This window comes from Pocillopora verrucosa, chromosome 13 (genome assembly GCF_036669915.1).
Source record: "Pocillopora verrucosa isolate sample1 chromosome 13, ASM3666991v2, whole genome shotgun sequence".
Lineage (NCBI taxonomy): Eukaryota > Metazoa > Cnidaria > Anthozoa > Scleractinia > Pocilloporidae > Pocillopora > Pocillopora verrucosa.
In genome coordinates this window covers 11,385,810-11,407,966 of record NC_089324.1, presented here as the reverse complement: position 1 = coordinate 11,407,966, position 22,157 = coordinate 11,385,810, and the positions used below count along the sequence as shown (strand labels likewise).

The window sequence follows — 22,157 nt, the reverse complement described above, 5'->3', positions numbered from 1 at the left end:
TTTTTAGCTTCAAAATTCGTAATCAGTCATTCCTAGTGAAGTCATACGCTGTCCTAGGTTACGTTAATAGCATCTAAGGTCTATTTTAAGAAACTTAAGGAGTCGGGTTGTTCACGGAGACTAAAAGTTCACGTATCCCTGGCATGAAAGACATCAAAGGGTCAAGAAGCCTGTGAAAGCTATCAGATGAGGTGAAGTATTTCACTGCCCCAATAAATATACCATCAGGCGTCCAATTTTTTTCAACCCGAAGTTTTTTGGTTAAAATCATTACTGCGCCCTTTAGAACGGTTCATGTAATTTGACATGTTGGATAACACTGAATGATATTGTCACCGGCGTACTCTTTCAGCTCTTACGTAAGAGTAAAAGACTTTGATACCTCCATGCAGTGAAAACGTTTTGGGGTTGAAAGGTTCTATCATATAACAAATTTAACTCTAAAGTGTTTAAAAAATTCGAGCTCTTTCTGTCTTGTTTTATTAGATTTGGATCCCCGATATAAGGAAACTGAAAGTGCTTATCCTCGGTGGATGGATTTGACAATAACACTTTAGAAAAACTTCAGATGCAAACATTGAACGGTGAAACAAATAAAAACAAAGGGATCGAAAGGCTAGTGCAATCTTTGTTGGAGATGCTTTTTTATTTTACAGTTTGTGATTATTTAACAATTGGCACCATGGATTTGTTTTAATTTTTCGTGAAACCGATCGTTTTGTGGTAAGCTCGCGTCAAATGATTAACGAAGAATGAAACTATAGTGGTCAGCTGTTGATCTCTGGAGGTCTGTGAAAGGTTTGGAAAAATTAAAAAAATAATAATAACAGAGATAGGGATTTTCCTTCTTTTGCAGAATGGTAACGAGAGATTTTATAACGCATTCAAGGATATTTATTGTAACAAATTTTTAAACTGTGTAATTTTATAACTCAACTAACAAAATTTTTATTATTATATTACATCTCCTCGTTATGTTTCATTCTATTTTAACGTATCCTTTGTGTAAAACCTGAGAATTAGCTTGTGAGTGTTTCTCATTAATAGTTAAGTGCATTTATACAATTAACCTGTATTTATGTATGTATGTAGTAAGGATAAAAAGCAACGCTATTAAAAGATGACGTTTCATCGGAGACATGTCACCATTATCAAAAACGAAGGTGTGTAACATAAAACTAGATTTTGCAGAACAAAACAAATTGTTGAACGTGCGCAAAGTCGGGCCTCAATCCTGCAGAATTGCTGTTAAGTACTTCTTGTGCTTTCACGGAGAAAAGAGGCATGTGACGAGAGTAACAGCTTCTTGAATATCGTAGATTCAATATAGCTCCATGTAAACTGGCACAAAGTGAAACCATATCTCAAAGGTTTTTCATACCTACAAGAAAATATTTGCTTTATGTTAACAGGTCATCTGAAAATGCGCCTTGCTTCGATAAGATAAATATAGGTTTCATTGGATTTATAGGGATGACATTGCGTGGATTGAAATTTCAGTCAAACTGTTTTTTACTATTAAAGGAAATTTCTTCCATGATCATTTTCTAGCAGTGTTGTAAGACGGGATTGGTAAGCAGTGTTATTATTGGAATAATAATGACAATTTCATGTTTGTAAGTAAAAACGTGACTTCCCATCATGCAAGCTTTTATCGTGCTCAATTCTTGCCCATAACAGTTCCACTTTGAGTGTACACTCGACCTTTAAATGAAATATTTCCGTGTTCACTACTTTGGGATTACCATGTGAATTTATGCCAGTGAAAATTTTTCATTGTAGAAGCAAAAGCGATACTCGTGGGTGAGGCAGTTAAAGAACGAAGCCGGCCCTTTTGATTTTCGCATTCCTGCCTTAGTAAAGATCGATTATCAGGAACTTAAGCAGATACATTGGCGACGCCTTTCAAAAAAAACAATTAAAAAATGTACTTTACATTTATCTTAAAAAAATTTTGCGAATATCATGCTTTTCAATAAAAAGTACAGACGTGAAGAATTTGCTGTCGGAGTCAGGTTTCCTCAAATATCTAAATTTGGAAATTCGAGCGTTATTGTTGCAAAGAGATGTTGTGCAAAACGTACAAAGTGTTGAATTGCACGCACTCAGTCATTTTACCGCTTCGCAATGCTTTTTTTTCGTTAAGTTCTCAGGGTACCCAGGAGATTGACTATCCTTTCTAACCCTAATGAAAGTGTTATCAAATAGAAGATATAGTTTTAAGCTAAAGTATTAAACAAAGCAATTCACGTTGGAAACCGCCCGTTTAAGGCTGACTCCCAAACATCAGTATACATATTCTCCATTCTGTTCTCTATACATTTGCTAAGATACTCAAATGGAGAATTTTGTTCATTCTCATGACCTTAATGTTTGATCAGGGGAGGTACTGTGAGGAGAAAGGTAGATTCTTGTCATTCCTTAGTATTAAAAAGTTTCGGCCAAATGGAGGAAAATAATGTGAGCCCGAAAATGGAAAATTATTTGCTGCTACATGACAAACTTGGAGAGTGATCTCAAAGAAATTAAAATTTGTTCATCTCACTTTGAAAGTGTATTCGGAACTTTGTCTTGCCAAAGAAAACAAGAATGGTTGGAACTCGGCACTCTTATATTTTTACGTTCTCGTAACGTGGAGAGATAAAAACAATATACGAAGAGACGTGACTTCCAATCATGAAATCATTATCGCGCCCTTTAGAACGGTTCATGCAATTTGACATGTTGGATTACACTGAATGATATTGGCGCTGGTGTACTCTTTCAGCTCTTACATTAGAGCAAAAAGACTTTGATACCTCCATGCAGTGAAAACGTTTTGGGGTTGAAAGGTTCTATGATATAACAAATTACACTCTGTAAAGTGTTTTGAAAATTCGAGCTCTTTCTGTCTTGTTTTATCAGATTTGGATCCCCGATATAAGGAAACTGAAAGTGCTCATCCTCGGTGGGTGGATCTGACAATAACACTTTAGAAAAACTTCAGATGCAAACATTGAACGGTGAAACAAATAAAAACAAAGGGATCGAAAAGCTAGTACAATCTTTGTTGGAGATGCTTTTTTATTTTACAGTTTGTGATTATTTAACAATTGGCACCATGGATTTGTTTTAATTTTTCGTGAAACCGATCGTTTTGTGGTAAGCTCGCGTCAAATGATTAACGAAGAATGAAACTATAGTGGTCAGCTGTTGATCTCTGGAGGTCTGTGAAAGGTTTGGGGAAATTAAAAAAAAATAATAACAGAGATAGGAGTTATCCTTCTTTTGCAGAGTGGTAACGAGAGATTTTATAACACATTTAAGGATATTTATTGTAACAAATTTTTAAACTGTGTAGTTTTATAACTCAACTAACACAATTTTTATTATTATATTACATCTCTTCATTATATTTCATTCTATTTTAACGTATCCTTTGTGTAAAACCTGAGATTTCAGTTGTTTTCTCATTAATAGTTAAGTGCATTTATACAATTAACCAGTATTTATGTATGTATTTATGTATGTATTTATGTATGTATGTATGTAAGGATAAAAAGCAACGCTATTAAAACATGACGTTTCATCGGAGACATGTCACTATTATCAAGTGCAAATGAGAAAAGATCACCTATGGTATATATAGAAAACGAAGGTGTGTAACATAAAACTAGATTTTGCAGAACAAAACAAATTGTTAAACGTGCGCAAAGTCGGGCCTCAATCCTGCAGAATTGCTGTTAAGTACTTCTTGTGCTTTCACAGAGAAAAGAGGCATGTGATGAGGGTTACAGCTTGAATATCGCAGATTCAATATAGCTCCATGTAAACTGGCACAAAGTGAAACCATATCTCAAAGGTTTTTCATACCTACAAGAAAATATTTGCTTCACGTTAACAGTTCCTCTGAAAGTGCGCCTTGCTTCGGCAAGATAAATATAGGTTTCGTTGGATTTATAGCGATGACATTGCGTGGACTGAAATTTCAGCCGAACTGTTTTTTACTACTAAAGGAATTTTCTTCCATGAAAACACACTGAGATCAATTTCTAGCAGTGTTGTAAGACGGGATTGGTAAGCAGTGTTATTAAAGGAATAATAATGACAATTTCATGTTTTTATGAAAAAACGTGACTTCCTATCATGCAAGCTTTTATCGTGCTCAATTCTTGCCCATAACAGTTCCACTTTGAGCGTACACTCGACCTTTAAATGAAATATTTCCGTGTTCACTACTTTGGGATTGCCATGTGAATTTATGCTGGTGAATATTTCTCATTGTAGAAGCAAAAGCGATTCTCGTAGGTGTGGCAGTTAAAGAACAAAGCCGGCCCTTTTGATTTTCGCATTCCTACCTTAGTAAAGATCGATTATCAGGAACTTAAGCAGATACATTGGTGACGCCTTTGAAAAAAGCAATTAAAAAATGTACTTTACATTTATCTTAAAAAAATTTTGCGAATGTCATGCTTTTCAATAAAAAGTACAGACGCGAAAAATTTGCTGTCGGAGTCAGGTTTCCTCAAATATCTAAATTTGAAAATTCGAGCGTTATTGTTGCAAAGAGATGTTGTGCAAAACTTACAAAGTGTTGAATTGCACGCACTCAGTCATTTTACCGCTTCGCAATGCTTTTGTTTCGTTAAGTTGTCAGGGTACCCAGTAGATTGACTATCCTTTCTATGAAAGTTTTATCAAATAGAAGATATAGTTTTAGGCTAAAGTATTAAACAAAGCAATTCACGTTGGAGACCGCTCGTTTAAGGCTGACTCCCAAACATCAGTATACATATTCTCCATTCTGTTCTCTATACATTTGCTAAGATACTCAAATGGAGACTTTGTTTAACAATCAAGATTTTCTTAATTTGGCGATCATTTCATTTATTCTCATGACCTTAATGTTTGATTCAGGGGTGGTACTGTGAGGAGAAAGTAGATACTTGTCACTCCTAAGTGTTAAAAAGTTTCGGCCAAATGGAGGAAAATAATGTGAGCCCGAAAATGGAAAATTATTTGCTGCTACACAACAAACTTGGAGAGTGATCTCAAAGAAATTAAAATTTGCTTATCTCACTTTGAAAGTGTATTCGGAACTTTGTCTTGCCTAAGAAAACAAGAATGGTTGGAACTCGACACTCCTCTATTTTCAAGTTCTCGTAACGTGGAGAGATAAAAACAATATAAGAAGAGACGTGACTTCCAGAGAATCAGAGAAAGCAGTATATGTTTTCAAGGTACTCTAATGTAATTAAACGAACCATACCGTGAAGGTTTTTCATTCCGACAAGTTAATATTCGCTCGAAGTCCTGTGATGATTTTTAAGTAGCTTATGGTATTAACATCTTCAGTCAGAAAAATATGAGTGGTGTTCAAGATTTAACATACGTGCAACAATTATTTTAGGTAGTATTGATGCAAAAACAAATTCTTTTAATATCTCACACACACAAATAGCCATTTTTGCAAAAAATGATCGCTTTTAGATCTTATTCTTAGCAAATTGATTTTTGGAATTTTTGTTAACAGACTTCAAGGCTCCATGGCTGTTTGGAGATATTGAAAACACCATGAAAAATTGTTGAAGAACCAAATAGAAAAACGTGATCTGACAACACGAGGACTTCTTGATGAGTGCTTAATTGACTCGTGCCTATCGGTCGTGATGCTACTTCTTAAGTGTTTATTCAACTTTTCGCTAAGTATGAGAAATAGAGTTGGGGGAGGGGGGCTTGCGTCGAGCAATGACGCCGAAGGGACCGCTAATTTTAGCGTATTGTATGGTACTTGGGCGAATGTTTTAGACAACTTGTAAGCAACAGAAAATCTATTTCCTTTAAAGAGTCTGATAAATCTCCTAGAACCGAAAAGGCCCAGGCAATAAGTATCTTCAAAGTTTTTTGCGGCCGAGCAAGACGACGGCGAAGAAATGGTAGCACTTGATATGTGAAAGCATTTCGGGGCTAAATAGGACGAAATACTAAATGAATAACAAAGAGGCTTCCATATATGTAAATATAAGATGTTCATATATTTAAAGTTGTTAAAAGAGGCTCCCGTTAAGAACAGTGACGCTAATCTAAAGAAGGTAGAGGAGCCAACCGAGAAAGAAGAAGAGTTCCAAACTGCTGCAAGGCCATGGACAATCTAAGAAAAGAAAATTACTATGTGGAACAACAGCAGAGAGATTAGTATGAAGCTACGAAGAAGGTATATTAGCAGCTTGATGTATCTTTCTAGACTTCACGCCTTTGGGTTGCTTGATTTTACAAATACATCTGAATACATCTCATTTTAAATTTTATTTTGCAATACACTTAAATTACTAACATACAATATGGACATTACTTACAAGCTGCGGCTACATAAAATACAATATTAACTACCAAAGCTAAAGAAAAAAAAATAAACGATTTAAGGAAATAAAGTATAAAACAACCTGACTTTTAAATTTACCTACTGTAGGCTGTTTCAATATCAAATGAGAGAGGACAGAGGGTCAAAGAGACAAGTGACGAGACATTAAGGAGGTTATGAAGGAAGAGAAAAATTCTAAACTGGGGGCTCTTTCTCGCTTTCGACAAATCCAGATGAAATATCTTGCGATTGAAAAATAGAGATGGATGTTTTTGTTTTTAGAAGGCATAGAGTCTCAAACCAGTTATGATGGATGAGGTAAGGTCCGTATCCTGTTTTGTTGGAAAGTTGTTGTGATTTATCAACAATTTCTTAACTTGTTTCAAGCGCAAAGTTTTAAATGCTAGCCTTACATTTTAATTTTTTCCTGTATGCATAATTGTCATTCCTATCTAAATCTTATATTCTTTAAATCTTTTTAATTTATATACTTTTACTATTTATACTAATTTCTTATCTCCCCTATTTATAAATAATGGTAGTTTTTTACATTTTAATCTTTTTAGGACGACCCTCATGTAAATCCTTTTTGCTGAATCTGGTATGCTCAATAAAGATTGTTTAATTTAACTTTAAATCAATTTTAAATTCAAACTATTACGACTAAAAACAAATGATTTTCTAAGGAAAGTAGGTATTAAATTTAAAGACATGTGCACCTTGCGTGGAGCTGAATTTGAGGACTTAACTCACCTGTTCTGGGTTTGTACCACCACTTCAAGCCATTGACAAAAGTCTAACGGATTTATTAGCAAATACTGCACTGCACTCTGCTCTGCTCTGCCCTGCTCTGCCCTGCTCTGCTCTGCTCTGCTCTGCTCTGCGACGGTTTTCCAGTGCAGTCTCGCTAGCGCATCGTTTGCAGAAGTACAAGGAGGAAGATCTAAAATGATGCGCGCTGCTTTGTTCTGCAATATTTGTATGTCTGCCATTGAAGTCGAATTACCTCTATCTCCCCATTTTTCACAGCTGTTGTTCCTGCTTAAGAGACAATCTCTTTTTAATTGTTTTATGCAGACATATGGCCTTGAAAACCAAAATAATTTGATTTGCTACCGAAGCGTTCTTCAAACTCGTGATAAGAAATGAACGTGGTCAAATCTTTCATTAGATGAGCGACATTTTTAAGGCCTTTAGAGTACCATGATTTATAAAAAAAAAACTGGTCTATAGTCGATTTTTATGAGCGAGTTACGCCAAAGACTAGATGAAAGGTAGTGATCAATAGAGATCAAGCAAAGATTAAAGCTTACTTCTGAGCAGATTTGCAAGATTTCCTTCGTGAAGAAATCCGAGATGCCGTATTTTTGTTAGTCATCTTTTTTTAGGTTTGCCTCTACAGATGGCAGGCCCACCAAAATATAGCATTCACTTCACCCAATCAAGCCTTCTTTCTCCACCAGGTCTCTCTCGATTAGGAAAATAAAATTAGTTAACGTGGATTCCCTGGATGGTGACCTGGCTAAGTCTGAGCTATGCAAAAATCCCCCGGACGACCTCAAAGAGCTTGTTTTGTCGTATAACAAAACCCAAAAAGCTTTGCTGGACATGTGCGCACCTGTTAAGACTCGAACGGTTGTTGTGCGTGCGCAAGTTTCATGGTATACGGACGAAATCAGACAAGCTAGGAGACAGCGACAGAAAGCTGAAAGAAGATGGAGGTTGTCGAAACTTGATTCCGACTTGGCTCTCTTCAAACTGAGCTAAGAGCAATGGTGTCAACAATCATATATATAACAAGGCACGACAGGCATTCTACACTAAATATATTTAGAATAACAGCTGTAATCAGCGAAAGTTATTCCGTGCTGGTAAACGCCTGTTTAATCAGTCACACGGCGATGAATTACCTCAGAATCTGTACACCTCCGCTTTCGCAAACGAAGTAAGAGAGTATTTGTGTCAAAGATTGTTACAATCTAGAGATCAATTTATACTGATATAATAGATCTACCTGCCTCCGCACCCATTACTGTTGATGGCACTGCTCTGTCAACTCCATCGTTATCTGAATTTAAGACCCTGTTTACCATCAATGATAGTTAACTGTTTCTTCATGTTTACTTATCTTTTACTTTTTATGTCTTGCATTAGATAATTCTATTGCCAGAAAAATTTATTGTCTCTCTTGGTGCTCTTAAAATTTCAATAAAGCGAGATGCAGGGGGAACGAATCTTGCCAGAGTTCAGTTTTCATTCTCTCGCCTCAAGTTGACGGTCGTTTCAACCTTATACCTTATGTACTGAAAGTTGATGTAACGATCTCACTCCGAACTAATGTCCATCTTGTCTTGGCAGTCATCTCCTTTTGCGTTCCTTTTCACACTCGGTTTCATTACTTCCAAGCTTCTAACCATTCTTTGCTTTTGTCGTTTTAATCCGTCTCTCAATTATTTTCTATCGCGATTTACCTTTAGTCGCATTTGTTTGTTCATTTCTTTCCTCAGGGTCTCAGTGGGGTGATGGCTTTTTCGGCTAACTGTTAAAATGTTGGCTAATTAACCGCTAACGGCTGATATCTTTCCATTTTTATCACCATAAATTTTTTCTTACGGAGCACCTTTTTACGACTGATGGTTAAAATTTGTCAATTTTTACGCCTAACGGCTAAATTTATTACTTTCTGCATTTTCGTCAGTAGCGTTTGTCTCTGTCTCGTTCGCGACTCGTTGGGCGTCTTACAACTCAGAGTAGATCTCTGAATAAGGGAACACCTTTCAGTGCCATGCAGCTCTACGTAGTCGCACAACTAAACAGCTCTATCCTTGGCCAGGCATTCAAGATGAAAGATAGGTATCATTTATGAAGCTAACGATGAGAGACTGGAATTCCATTCGTTTTTGCTCGATTGGGCCAGGTTCCCCGCAAGGAAGACTTTTTTTCGCCCCACTATTTGTGGAGCTGACAAGAAAAACATTGATTAAATGAGCTCCCAAGTTCACAATGTAACATTACAACCAGCGAATTAATTATAGGATATTACTACTAAACTACACAGCGCTTAACGGCCAGGCTCCTACTGACATTACTGAAGTGCTCGAGCCCTATGTACCAACCGGGAATTTGAGATCCTCTTCCAAGAACTTACTGTAAGTACCATCTGTCAAGCTAGTAAGTTATAAGGCTAGAAGTGTTTCTCTTTCGCGGCACCTAGCTTACGGAACTTTCGTCCCAACAATATCAAACAGCAGCTCACTATCAAATTTTGAGACCCTTCCATAGAAACGTCTTTTTAATCAATCTTACCGTCAGTTTAGCATGCGACATGGCGTTTGAAACTTAAATTCACGTACTGCTGTTAATATGTTTTTATCTCTCTTCTCGGATCCAATATTATGATTATAAATGTTTTTTAGTTTTTGATTGCATCATTGTAACGTGCTATCGAGCTAAAGGAAATAGCGCTATGTAAAGAAAGTATTTATTAATATTATATAACAATCTTAACAATATTAGATAATAGATAATTTTAATCAATTCAACAATATTGTGTAGTAAAAGAATTATTAAAAAAAAACTTATTTGATTGATTTGTTGAGTGAATAAAGTATAAATAAAGTATTGTTATTATTTATCAATCTTAATAATAAATAATAGATAATTTTAATCAGTCCAACAATACTGTAAAGTAAAATAATTATTTAAAAACTTATTTGATTGATTTATGTTGAGTGAATAAAAACGTTTTCGTCGTTTAAACGCAATTTCATACTTACACGAAGAATTTCGAAGACGTAAAGGAGGACTTAAGGACCGAGACTGTAAACGTATTCAGCCGTTCAGTATGCACTGAACTGAAAATATTAAACAATTGTTTCCAAAGCATTTAAAACACCGTATTGTCCATGCTGACAACTTAATATTTACTCGACTTCTTGTTTCATTTTCGATACGTCGACCTTTCTTTCGACCGCTTGCTTATCTCTATATAAACATATTAATTTTTGCAATTTTTGTTGACTAGTTTCTAAGTCCCGTAGTAATTTGGTAATATTGAAAAGATCATGAGCAATTCTTATATTCTTTAAAGTTATATTTTCATTAATAGGTCAAAGATTCTTAAGGGAATAAATAACACCCGTATTCAAAGCTGGACTTACCAAATCTTGCGCCTACATCTTGTTTTTTTTGCGGAACGCTCACAGGTGTTAACAAAGATCTGGTACCTGCCTGTGTAAATCCTCCTCATTGTGAAAGATTTACATATCACTTAAACATTGATATTGTAAGATTAGTTTGATGGTGACCGAACTTAATGCTCATGAAATGGAAATTTCTGCATGAAACTGAAATTTCATCAACAAAAGAAAGAAATCCCCCTCGAAAAAATAAATCATCGAGACGGTAATTAGAGGAAATTTCAAGTTAGCAGTACTCAAATGGCTGGAGAAAGGACTGTACTTCAATGTATGTTTTCAAATTTTAGGGTTCCTTTTCTCAGCTGCAACCATACAAGGTTATAAAAAAAATATAAGAAAACAAAAAAATAAACATCAAAGTGAATTATACTTATCTAGATGTTACAAATTTGCTGTTTAGTTTAATGTCTAGTGATCCACTATTTTCTGTGATTTACACAAACTGGTTCATTCTTGACGCAAATATTATGACAGAAATTAATCATGCTTAAACCATAAAATATCACCAGAGTTTTCAACATAACGGCAGTATCTGCCAGTCAACCACATAGCCTTGAAAATTGGTGTCTCGTCTTTGTAATAGAACTCTCCCAGAGCTTTCTTCAGATGCTCCGTGGCTTCAACTGCGTGGTAGTGAGGTATGAGTGAAAAAAGATGATGGGCAATGTGTGTGTCTCCAATGTGGTGGAAAACATGATTCAAAATTCCGTAATCCCGATCCACGGTGCACAGTGCCCCTTTAAGCCAGTTCCACTGTTGGCCTTTATAGTGAGGCACAGCGGCATCCGAGTGTTGTAAGTCCGTGATGAAGACCAACCAGAAATTCACAATGAGATAAGGGATGATATATACCTTCAACAGCCAAAAAGTAGAGTTCACATAAGCCAGGTAGCCAAGGAAACCGATCCACACCACCAATGCAATGTCACTGATAACGATGTCTTTATAGTCTTTCTCGCTAAAAATCGGGCTTTTTGGGTTGAAGTGATCTGTATGAGTGTGGTATTTACGTCCGGCGACGTGGAACATTAGATAACCAGGCCAGCCAAACAGGGACATTTTCAACAGGGACAAAACGTTCCAGGTGGGAGACAGAGCTGCCAGTCCATCTTTAGTAAACTCTTCTTTTGTACTGGGAACAAAAACTTCGTCACGGTCCATATCATTTGTACTTCGATGATGTTTTGCGTGACTTATTCGCCATGAATGATACGGCACAAGCAGCGCAGAATGTAACACAAGCCCAGTGTAGTCACAAACAGTCTTGCTGTCGGAAAACGAATAATGGCCACACTCGTGCGCCAAAACCCAGATGCCGGTGCAAACACAGCCTTGGCAAATCCAGTAGAGAGGCCAGAGAATATAGGACGCCCAAGGCGGTAGATAAGGATGGTTGAAGTAGCCCGTGCTTAGATATAACAACCACGCCATCGTTAAATCCCAAACAACATAAGCGTAAGACTTCAATGTGGATCTCTTAAAGCAATGTGGCGGGATGGCGGCTTTCAAATCCTTCAACGTAAACGGCGGATCGTGCGTTGGTCGGGGAGCCTTCTTCAGAGTTACGTAACTTTGCGGCATTATGGAGGTAAATTCTTAGGCTCCGGTGTAAGGATTTTACAGCTTCACTTCTTCGCCTCTTACTATCGAAACATAAACGTAAACTGTAAAATAGTAAACAGGAAACCGCAAAGATTGTTTTGATGTTATGTCTAGTGAAAGATGCGGTGGCTGAGGTGAAAATGGTTAGCATTAAATTCTATGACAACTGAAGTCGACCAACCAGAAACGAGGTTGACGCTTGTCGCGGTAACAACCGCGTGTGAATGAAGGTTACCCAAGGTGAAGTTCAAACAGATGGTTTTCTCTAAATTTTGACAACGCAGAGTTTCACTTTCGAGTAAGGAAGGTTCTATACGGGATGAACGTGATTTAAATCAACCTAACCACCATTAAAAATCATTTAAATGCTTTTATTTCGAAAATATTCGCGAATAGATGAATAATTCTCTGTCTGAGGCTTCATTGTTATGGTTTATAACCACGCTGTAGACAAATATCGTATGTTCTGGTGCACGTGATCATCAAGCCTTCGTGACAAGAGAGTATTACTCTCTTTTCAATACACGTGCTCGCTCTACATAAGTTCAGAGGTATTACATCTGTAACGGTTTTCATTTCAAAAAGCGGGTGTTTAAGAAAGCCAGTTTCTATATTACCTATGCTTTCGCGAAACACGATCAATTTAACGACAGAATTGTGTATATGAATATTTTATCATTGAATGCACCGAGCATAATTGGCGAGGATTTTATTTAGTGCAAATAGGAATGAAAACATTTACATATGAACTTATCGGAATTGTTTTAAGGTTTGGGTCTCGATCATTTTTCGTGATGAACTTTGTAAAATTGATCGCTTTTTCCAGCAAGGAAGCGTTTCAGGCCCTTTCATTGGTAAGATTTTATGAGAATAAACAAATGCCCTACTAAATTAAACCAATTGAGATGTAAACACGTTCAGTTTAAAAATAACTCTCAGAGCGACTTGTGTTTCCAAGGTCAATAAGGAAGTTAACTCAATTTCACTTCACTTAAATTGATTTTCCTGATTTTCTAACTCAGTTTGAATGACAGAAATGTAATCGAAGTTAAATGCGAAATTAGCTAAATCAAGGAGAAGAATTGTGTAGAGTCGAAGGGATCAAAACCTTTCGAGTCGGCGACCAACGCCAATTTGAAAGTTTGGAGTAGGTCGAAATAGTGAGAAATGACTTGAACTTACAATAACTGCGATATAAATATTTTCAAAATACTTACGTGGGTGTCAAGGACAAGCTATTTAACTTAGTTTTAAAGATGAATAAAATACAATCAATACGAGAATCTTGAAACCAGTTCAAACTATCTTAGCTGATTTAATAGAATTTATATTTCAAGGAACAACTTAGTCGCTTCACGCAATTAGCGCAGAGAATTATAAAGTTAACATGGAAAACTTTCGGCAAAGAGGGAAAATGCAGTATTGGTTACCAAAAACGATTTAAATTTTTTAGCCGATCTGGAAGTTTCCGCGTAGCCCTTGGTGGGTGTTTCCGACTGCCGGGCGTTTAGTGTACTTTGAGAACGTGCTTAGCTGCCGGGCATTTAACCACTTTTAAAACAGGACCTTTATTCCAAAGGTTATCTACTGCAATTATTGCATTTATTGAGATAACGAAAAATAAAGTCCTTCATTTAGGTTTATGTAAAAAAATATCAAGAAATTTTCGCAGCAACTTTTTGAATTTTGGCAATTTTGCAACTTTTCGGCAACTTTATTTGCATTCCAGTAGGCGACCTTCCAACATTTTACGGGCATAATTGGACTAATATTGTTTCTCTTTGACTATTTTTCAAGGAAGTTATCAGTTATCCCAGATTTAGTTTGCCAAATGCAAAGTGTCGAATGGATACTTGTTTTTAACCATTCTTTTCCCCTCAGTTTTTTAAAATTTATTCATGGATTTACAGCACTTATCAAGAGAAGATGGAAACATTTGTACTGAATTTTAACACCCAAAGGTTTTACACTATAAATGTCAAGTTAATATGTCTCACCTTTTACATGTTCATCTTAAAGAAAAGATTGATTTATTTTAACTTTTTCATTTACTGAACATGATGTCAAATAAAAAGGAAATCTTTTCCCTCTTATCACTTTCCTGATTTAACTGGTTATTCCAGTGGAACAATCATTAACAATTCAAAAAATTTGATTTACCTAAATAGTGTCAATGAAAATGAGACGACCCAGACAATAAAAATTATATTGATAATAGCAATAATGCTTAGTACAACTCAAAAAGTATCGAAACATTATGATTGTGATAACGATGATGATAACAACAGAAAAATAATCAAAAATAATAATAATAAAAAATTGTCAAACTTTCTAATTAGTATAACTTCACATTTGTATTGCCTTGAAATGTTTCATTAGCTAAGAACATTTTCACCTGCATATTCAAAAGTTTACTGCAGTATACAAACTGAATTTTACAAGGCATTCTCGAGATATTCTAAGTTTCAAAAAAAACACTTCACGATAAGTTATTTGTTATCCGTGTGATTTTTCTCTAATCTTTACTATACTCGTTCCTTCTTAGTTCATTCTCTTCATTCAAGAGTTTCGCTTCCCCATTGAATTAACGTCATCACTGTCGTGTTTTGCACACTGTACGTTATTTGTCCTATCGTTATAGCTGTGAACACCCTGAAGATGCCCTATCATGAATTGTTTTGCAGAGCATCAACTTGAATTGAACTGGGGGAAAATCGGTAAATTAAAACGAGGATCGTCCACATGCTCTGACCAAACCCTCTTTATATTGCGCATGCGGATCATGATGTAGAGTAGTACGCTAGGGCGCATGACCAGAAATATATCACCAGGCTACAGGATAGTCCAACAACTGGTGTGTACCAGGCTGAATAAAAAAAAAAGAAATTATAGAAATTTATGCATTGGACTTTGAAATTTGTGCGCATTTATGCGCGCATGTTATTATTAGAAAATCGTAATTTAGGTGACAGTGGACCTCAAGTCCCAGTCCCTCTCCTCGACCCCTCTTCCCCTTCCCTTCCCATAGAGCGCCCATACTGTGAAAATTGAGACTGCCGTAGGTCGCGTGGCGTACTCAATAACCTTAGTTGATATCTGACGCAGGCTGTTCATCAAAGGAAAGCAAACTATGTTTATGGGAAAGTGATACAGCAAAATACGTGGAAATCCCTGCGCAGGCCAGCGAATGCAGTGAAACAGAATGTACCAAGCTTAAAGCAAACGAAGACAAGCTGATTGCATATTTGCGCAGAGTAACTAGTCCTAGATTTGATAAAAAACCAAACAGATTTTTCTGTATGGCACCGTTAAATTTAGTAAAATTAAATTTTATCTGTGGTTGTTCTATAGGCTGGCTCCTCTAAGTGGTGGCTCTTTATTCACTTTTATCCCCTTCAAAGTGGAAGTTGGAGTGTTTGTTCCCATAGAGGGAGGAAAACCGGAGAAAATGGAGAAAAACCCAGGAAACAGTGACGAGAACTCAGGACAAGTAACTTACCAATAGTTTCCTCGTTTGGTTCACAGATCTGATCTTCCTCGTCGCTTTCATTCTCCCAGTTGTCATGATAACGTTGTACATTGATGAGTGGTGGTATAATAGGTTTGCTTGGCAGGCTGAGTGTGCGCTTGGAACGCTGGGTAAGTAAACTTGGTTGATTGAGAGGTTTGAGGGAGTGGGAACGATAGTGTCGCGCGCGCTCGTAGAGAGACATGACCTCTTTGTTCTTTGAAAAGGAGTGCTGTAATTGATAAAAAATAATAATTTAATCCAAAATATGCCATGATGAGGAAAGGGAATTTAGGGCCTAACCATTTGCCATGAGTATGGCGGAACATCACAACAACTGATTCTTCCCTGGGAAATCAAAAGATTATACACCTTCTACTTTCAACCTTGAGAATGATCAACGTCTAATTTTTCTTAACGGTATCACCCCTAGATCAAACTTAAAGCTCATAAGAAAAAATAAATGATCACAAACTGAAGAAGCTCTTGCGTGTTAAAAAATCCTCCCTGTAATGGTTGCTCCATAGGAAATATATAGATAATAGTATGGATGATATGCATATTGATTAAGGGTTTTAGAAAAAATTAATAACGTCGTCCTCTCGGTCCGTGAGTTACGGATGCTTGATTTTTTACGTTTAATTTGCGGTCCACGCGGAGAAAATGTTAGTAAAAAGACACGGACTTGAAATAACCTTAAGGACCTCGAATTCAATCTTTCAGGCAACACAGACGTGCATACGTCTTAATCAGACAAGACAGGCGCACATAACATTTATTTAATTTACGTTATAAAACCTGCTGCATACACAATTTTTCACTGCTTACACAACATTATTAAACCCTAGGTTCGCGTTGGTTTTCATTGAACCCCTTCACTTTCTAGATACGTTTCAAAGATTGCTGCTTTTGTGATTAAGAAATTATTTCACACATCCACTAATTTATTTTACTATATTTTACGGAGGTGGATTTTTAATGCAGTAACAGTGAGAGAAGCTATGAATTTTAGAAATGATATTTTAAAACATAACCGCTTTAAATGCTGTTCTCGTGCCATTTCGAAAACCTTACCTTAAATATTGAAATTCACACAGCGGTTCCAATATATAGGTCCCAATTTATCTGTTATCTATTCGCCAACAGGACTGATTTGCGCCGAATATATCTAATGCTATGAGCGAAAGCCACTTACATTAAGAGCTTTTCTTTAATGCAACTAAAATCGTTAATGCACATCTTTCAAACAGGATTAACGTAAGCTGAGATATCAATCACTTTGTCAAGTTCTACGTCATGCAGTGTCGTCACAAAACTAATTTTGCCTCTTCCATTATTTCCGCCCCTAAGACAATTACAGATTACACGCTTGACTCAATCCACTGTAAAGACAAAAGAAAGAACAAGTCTACATGAGAAGGAGTCTGTGCCTTGTTGCAACTGATAAATTCTCGGCATTCTGAAGATTTTATCTCGAAGGACCGCTTACATATTTCAGAGTTCATGTATGACGCAGCAAATAATCAAACTGGATGGTGTCGTCGCAAAAGATCACATTTTGTACACTTCGAGACGATTGTTTATATAACAAAGCAAAATGTTTACAAAAATTCACGTATTTATTCTCTAAATCCCTTCACGTAGCAAGGATTCGTATCATAATTTTTTGCTTTTTAACCTTAAAATACCAACTTATATACATATATATGAGCAGAAGGAATTCAAGTAGAGATTTATATTCCAAAAAATCGTGTACTTTTTTTTTTCATGATTTGAAGATGCACGCAAAATTTTCATCCAGCAATAAAGCATCGAAGCGTATAAATAATGAATAATAAAAGTTATTACTCATTCGATCCAGTTGTGTCGGTTTTATAGTAATAGTGACAAAGCATTAGTACATAGTCGTTATGCAAATTTAAAACAATTGAGATTCGACAAAGAAGTTTGTAGAAAACGCGCAGTTTCTCAAATTAATCTCTTTTATTTTTTCGCAATACCATCTGGATTTTACATAATGTTATCAGAGCTGTTTCCAGCAGTTTCTAATCTAAAACCCTTGCTTGATAACTTTAGTTCAACATACAAAATTGGATCTAATCTCTCTCTTGCAGCACGTAAAATATAAAATTTGCATATGACAAATATCCTTTTCAGCACATAACTGAACTTAATTGTTGCTTTGAGTGTTTTATTTTATCTTTCATATTGTTTGAGGTTGGTAGAAAGTCAAGTGAAAGCACAAAAAATAAGAACAATATGATTTTTTTTTTACATCGAAAAGCAACTAAGAATTACGTTTAAAAAATAGACGATTAAGTCGGGCATAGTTTGGTGTTAATTCCTAACTAATTCATGACAGGTCTTCGAGACCAAAATTTTTTAAACAAATTCGTATCTAAAAAGCTTCCAACCAGGCTATTTTCACTGAAAAAAATTACCTAAATTCGATTTTTTTCTGTGAAAATGTTATTGACATCATGGACAGAATGAACTTGCCTCGTAGTCTTTAACCCTTTAACTCCCAAGATCTCATTAGTAATTCTCCTTACTGTCTGCCATCTGTGATGTTAGTTCGGAGTATTTGGTATTGGATCAACCAATAATCCCCTAATTGATATTTTTCTTTATTCTCATCACTTGTCTGCTTGATATTATTTTGATATTGTAAGGAGAAATTCTGTCTTGGTCACTCATGGGAGGTAAAGGGTTAAATGACCTCTATAGTACTCATAAATTAAATAAAATACAAAGTAGTAATGAAATTTTCGTTTTCTTATCGTGTCTGACAAGGGACTTTTATAGCACGCACTTTCCAAGATGTTTTTGTCATAAGGGACTAATATAAAAACCCCCATCGCTACCAAAATAGATTTTTTCAATTTATGCATTGCTTCCTTCCTCATTTACACTTTATTATTTTCAAGTAAAAAATTGCAATCTGACGCTTCGAGAGTGGAACAAAGACAAACTTTACATTTCAGTTCATAAACCCCTTTTGTAATGCTTCACTCACCAAAATATACATGTTGACAATGCTTCACTCGCCACAATATACATGTGTATCAGAAGCGCTGCAAAGGACTATATTAGATTATATTCTCTAGGACATGAGCTACTGATCATTTAACACCCTCCCTGCTGCCAGCTTGTGCGAGGTCACTTGTCCTACATATTACTTTACTCTTAGTCAGTAACTCAGTATCAGTGAATCACAACTTAAACTATTTTATGAGGAGAGTTACATCTGATCATACGAATGAAATAAATATAGGGTTATCCGCAGGCGCCAACTTTATTTATTTACAACAAGCTTTAACTTAAGCAGTCGATGCCAAATTTTTGTCTCCCGTCGAAGCTGGGGACAACTAAGGGATAAAATGATATCCAATTCAACTGATAATTCCGTAAACTAAGAAAGATCCCACTCAAACAAATAGAGGATTCAAAAATAGTGCATTTTAAGTTATTTCAACGAGAAGATGTCGCTTATGAGGAGTTTTTTTAGAAAATCTTTTTGAAGAAACGCGGTGCATGCAAAGTCTTTGATTCGTGCAGTAATTTTCGAGATAAACAACACCGCTCCGAAGACGGCGAGGGTTTTTGTTAAAAGGGCAGGTATTCAGCAATACCGAGACGTAAATAGAAAAGGCGGTAGAAAGAAGAACTAACCTTAAGCTTGCCGGGTTTCAAAAAAGTGGCACAGTTTCGGGTCTAAACTCCTTCTCGCGCGTTGAATCGGTAAACGTTGAGCTTGTCTCTGGAAGAAAGAAACGCTCTCTCTGTAATTAACAATAGAAATCTATGTCTGGAAATTCTGATGAGATAAGCATGCACTATACTTTCAATCCTATTTATGTGGTCGAAAGTCTTTTTTTTTTATAGCATTTAAAGAGTATGCAGAGAAAATTTACCCGGCAGAGGGAGTGCTATATTCCCGAATGAGTCCATTAAAATCAGAACTAAACGTATTTGTTATGAAAAGCAGAGAATACAAAAGCAGCTGAAATTAAGGCACGGTTGCAATTAAATCCGCGTTAAAATCCGCTATTAAAAGTTTATTGAAGTCTAAAACAAAAGCGCAGGGCTACAAGAGAATTCGAACTGAATGCATTCACTGCTTTGAATAGCTTGATCGCATCGGCGGCAAATCGGATAACTAAGATAAAATCTTCCGTAAGTTTTCCACATGAAGTGCTGCTTGGACAGAGAGAATTAAAGATATTCTATCTGTAATGATATAAGAGGAATCTAATTTAGCGCAAAATCTTGTCAGAGATGTGTAGGAGTGCCTTTGTTTTAGAAAAATATTTTATCAGAGTAGTTATGCTGCAGCAAATTGCATTTTGATTACTAAATAGAGAATATATTATTTCATGGAATAGACGTCTGTAATTAAAAGAACTGCTTAATTTCTCCGGAGATGTTCACGCCCGGACATTTCATCTCCCACGACAACTCAGTCAAGACGACTTAATCACTTCCTTTCTAGGATCTTGTTTTTAGCCGCATAGGCGTGCTCAGAGGCTTCAATAGAATACTTAAGGGAAAAAAGACTGGTTCAATTCCTATAAATATACCTGTAATTGTCACAGATAAGGACGATCCTAACTTTTCATCGCAAATTTCGCTGAAGTTTTACTTTGTTTTGTTTTTGTTTTGCTTTTTCAAATTAATGCAGACCTGTGTAATCGATCGCGAAAATACCATCTGTAGAACTTGGGCAAGATCGGCAATGTGGGCGGAGAGCTTTTTTCAACCGCACTGAATATTTAATTGCTCGGGTTTTCAAATTTATTGTTAGTTTGTGTAGATGATACCCGAGTTATCCGTCAGATCTCGGAAATTTTATTTACTAAGTCCCTCGCCGTGAAAATCGTCAAGTCATTCACATGCTGCACTGTTCCATATGTTCACCAAACTCAAAGCATTAATTCTCATTCAGTGCATGTAACATTCACTTTAATATTTTTTTCAGGAAATTCGATTCTTTAAACCAATTCGAACTTTGGGATATTGCGTTCTATACTTAGAAGCGTTTAGGTTTAAAGCAAGCTCAGTGATCTTAATTCGGTATGAAAATCAAGGGTAGGAGTGGATTAGGAATTTCGATGCTTTATTTTATTCAAGAAAGGGTGAAATGAACGGGAAGGGGGGGGGGGAGTAAGAGGCGCACCGACACCACTCTCTTTGAGAACTTGGTCCCCTTATCCGTAGTCTTATCCGTGACCCCCCCCCCCCCCCTCCCCCACCTTCTTCATAAGAGCGAGAATCTGTTTTTCGAGAAAAGATTCGCACGGCCTTATGAAGTCTTTCTAGAAGTTCTTGCCAGAAACAATTAGTCTTCAAAATGAATAGATTTAATTTAGGAGAATGAAACGTCGGAACAAATAATGGAGATTATTTTTTTCAGCGGATTTGTCTCGCCTATATAATCCTTTAAAAAAAGCCTTAGGCATCACACAATCGAATCCTCTTTCGTTTTATCGAAAGCCAATATAACACAAACATTTTCACTCCAGTCTAACTATTGTACGATTCTAAACATGCTCTCATTCACTACATGAATAGGTATTCGTGGGGTAGCTACAGAAATTTATCTTCACATCCCGCAAAGAGAAAAAATAATAATTCTGTCACTCGCTTGAATTGTAAACAGGCTTGTTAATGCTAATCACTCATAAGATAAGACACTTACTATATCATAAAACTAGGATTAGGCTTTAAAGTACTTTAAAGTAGATATCTCAAAGGAATTATAAACAAAGCTTGAGTAAAGCAAAGTCATAATTTTACCTGGTTAGGCGCTCTCAGAATTCAGCGCTGCAGTAAGGGTGAACTAAATTTGTTTATCAAATAAAAAGGAAAATTTGTGAGGAAAAGATGCATTAAATATAATAATTTTCTAAGCAAAATGTACTTTATGAACCAGTCCTTGATTCATGCCGATTTTCGCCGCAAAGAGGAGGACTTAAATATTGTCCGAAAATTGTGTGATTAAAATTTACAATTACTATTTTTGTCCTAAAGTGCCTCATTACGAATAAAAAAAATCCGTCTTACTTTGTCTCTGGATCCTAAAAAACTGCGATATTGATCTGTATAGAAAGATAACTGAAAAGGGAAGTACTTACAAAGGTGGCAAGCTTTCAGCAGTAACAAATATATTGTTAAATTACTCATTTTTCTTAGCGCCTGGAAGTATCTCCTAACAATATCACAAACACAGCGAGCGAAATTTACCTCGCAGACATCCAATCATAATTGACCTTCCCTTTTGTTTATCCATAAATTGATGTCTGCCGGGAAAAGAAACAGCGCCTTCAATAGGAAATTATATTTTTGTGTAAACAAACATAACTTTCAGTTGAATTGTTTCCTAAAAATAGGCCGCTTTAGAAAACAAAAAGTGTATCCAATGTTTGTTTCGAAACTACAGGCTGGAACATCTGCCTCCGTTGTAAACATAATATGCCGCCGGGAATAAATACGACTACAATGGCTTTAC

At 36.1% G+C, this 22,157-nt stretch overlaps 2 protein-coding genes across 2 annotated transcripts; both read right to left on the bottom strand.

Annotated features, from left to right (window-relative positions):
* Positions 1-9,916: 9,916 nt before the first annotated feature.
* On the bottom strand, positions 9,917-12,331 carry LOC131799063 (uncharacterized). The gene has a single exon (XM_059116736.2). It carries the CDS (start codon positions 12,118-12,120, stop codon positions 11,017-11,019), a length of 1,104 nt encoding a protein of 367 aa, XP_058972719.2. The 5' UTR covers positions 12,121-12,331; the 3' UTR covers positions 9,917-11,016.
* Positions 12,332-14,222: 1,891 nt separating this feature from the next.
* On the bottom strand, positions 14,223-18,677 carry LOC136277605 (uncharacterized). Its single transcript, XM_066159979.1, has 3 exons — positions 18,666-18,677; positions 15,641-15,881; positions 14,223-15,007 (listed from the first exon to the last, which is right to left on the bottom strand). Exons 1-3 carry the CDS (start codon positions 18,675-18,677, stop codon positions 14,922-14,924), a joined length of 339 nt encoding a protein of 112 aa, XP_066016076.1. The 3' UTR covers positions 14,223-14,921.
* Between the last annotated feature and the right edge of the window lie 3,480 nt (positions 18,678-22,157).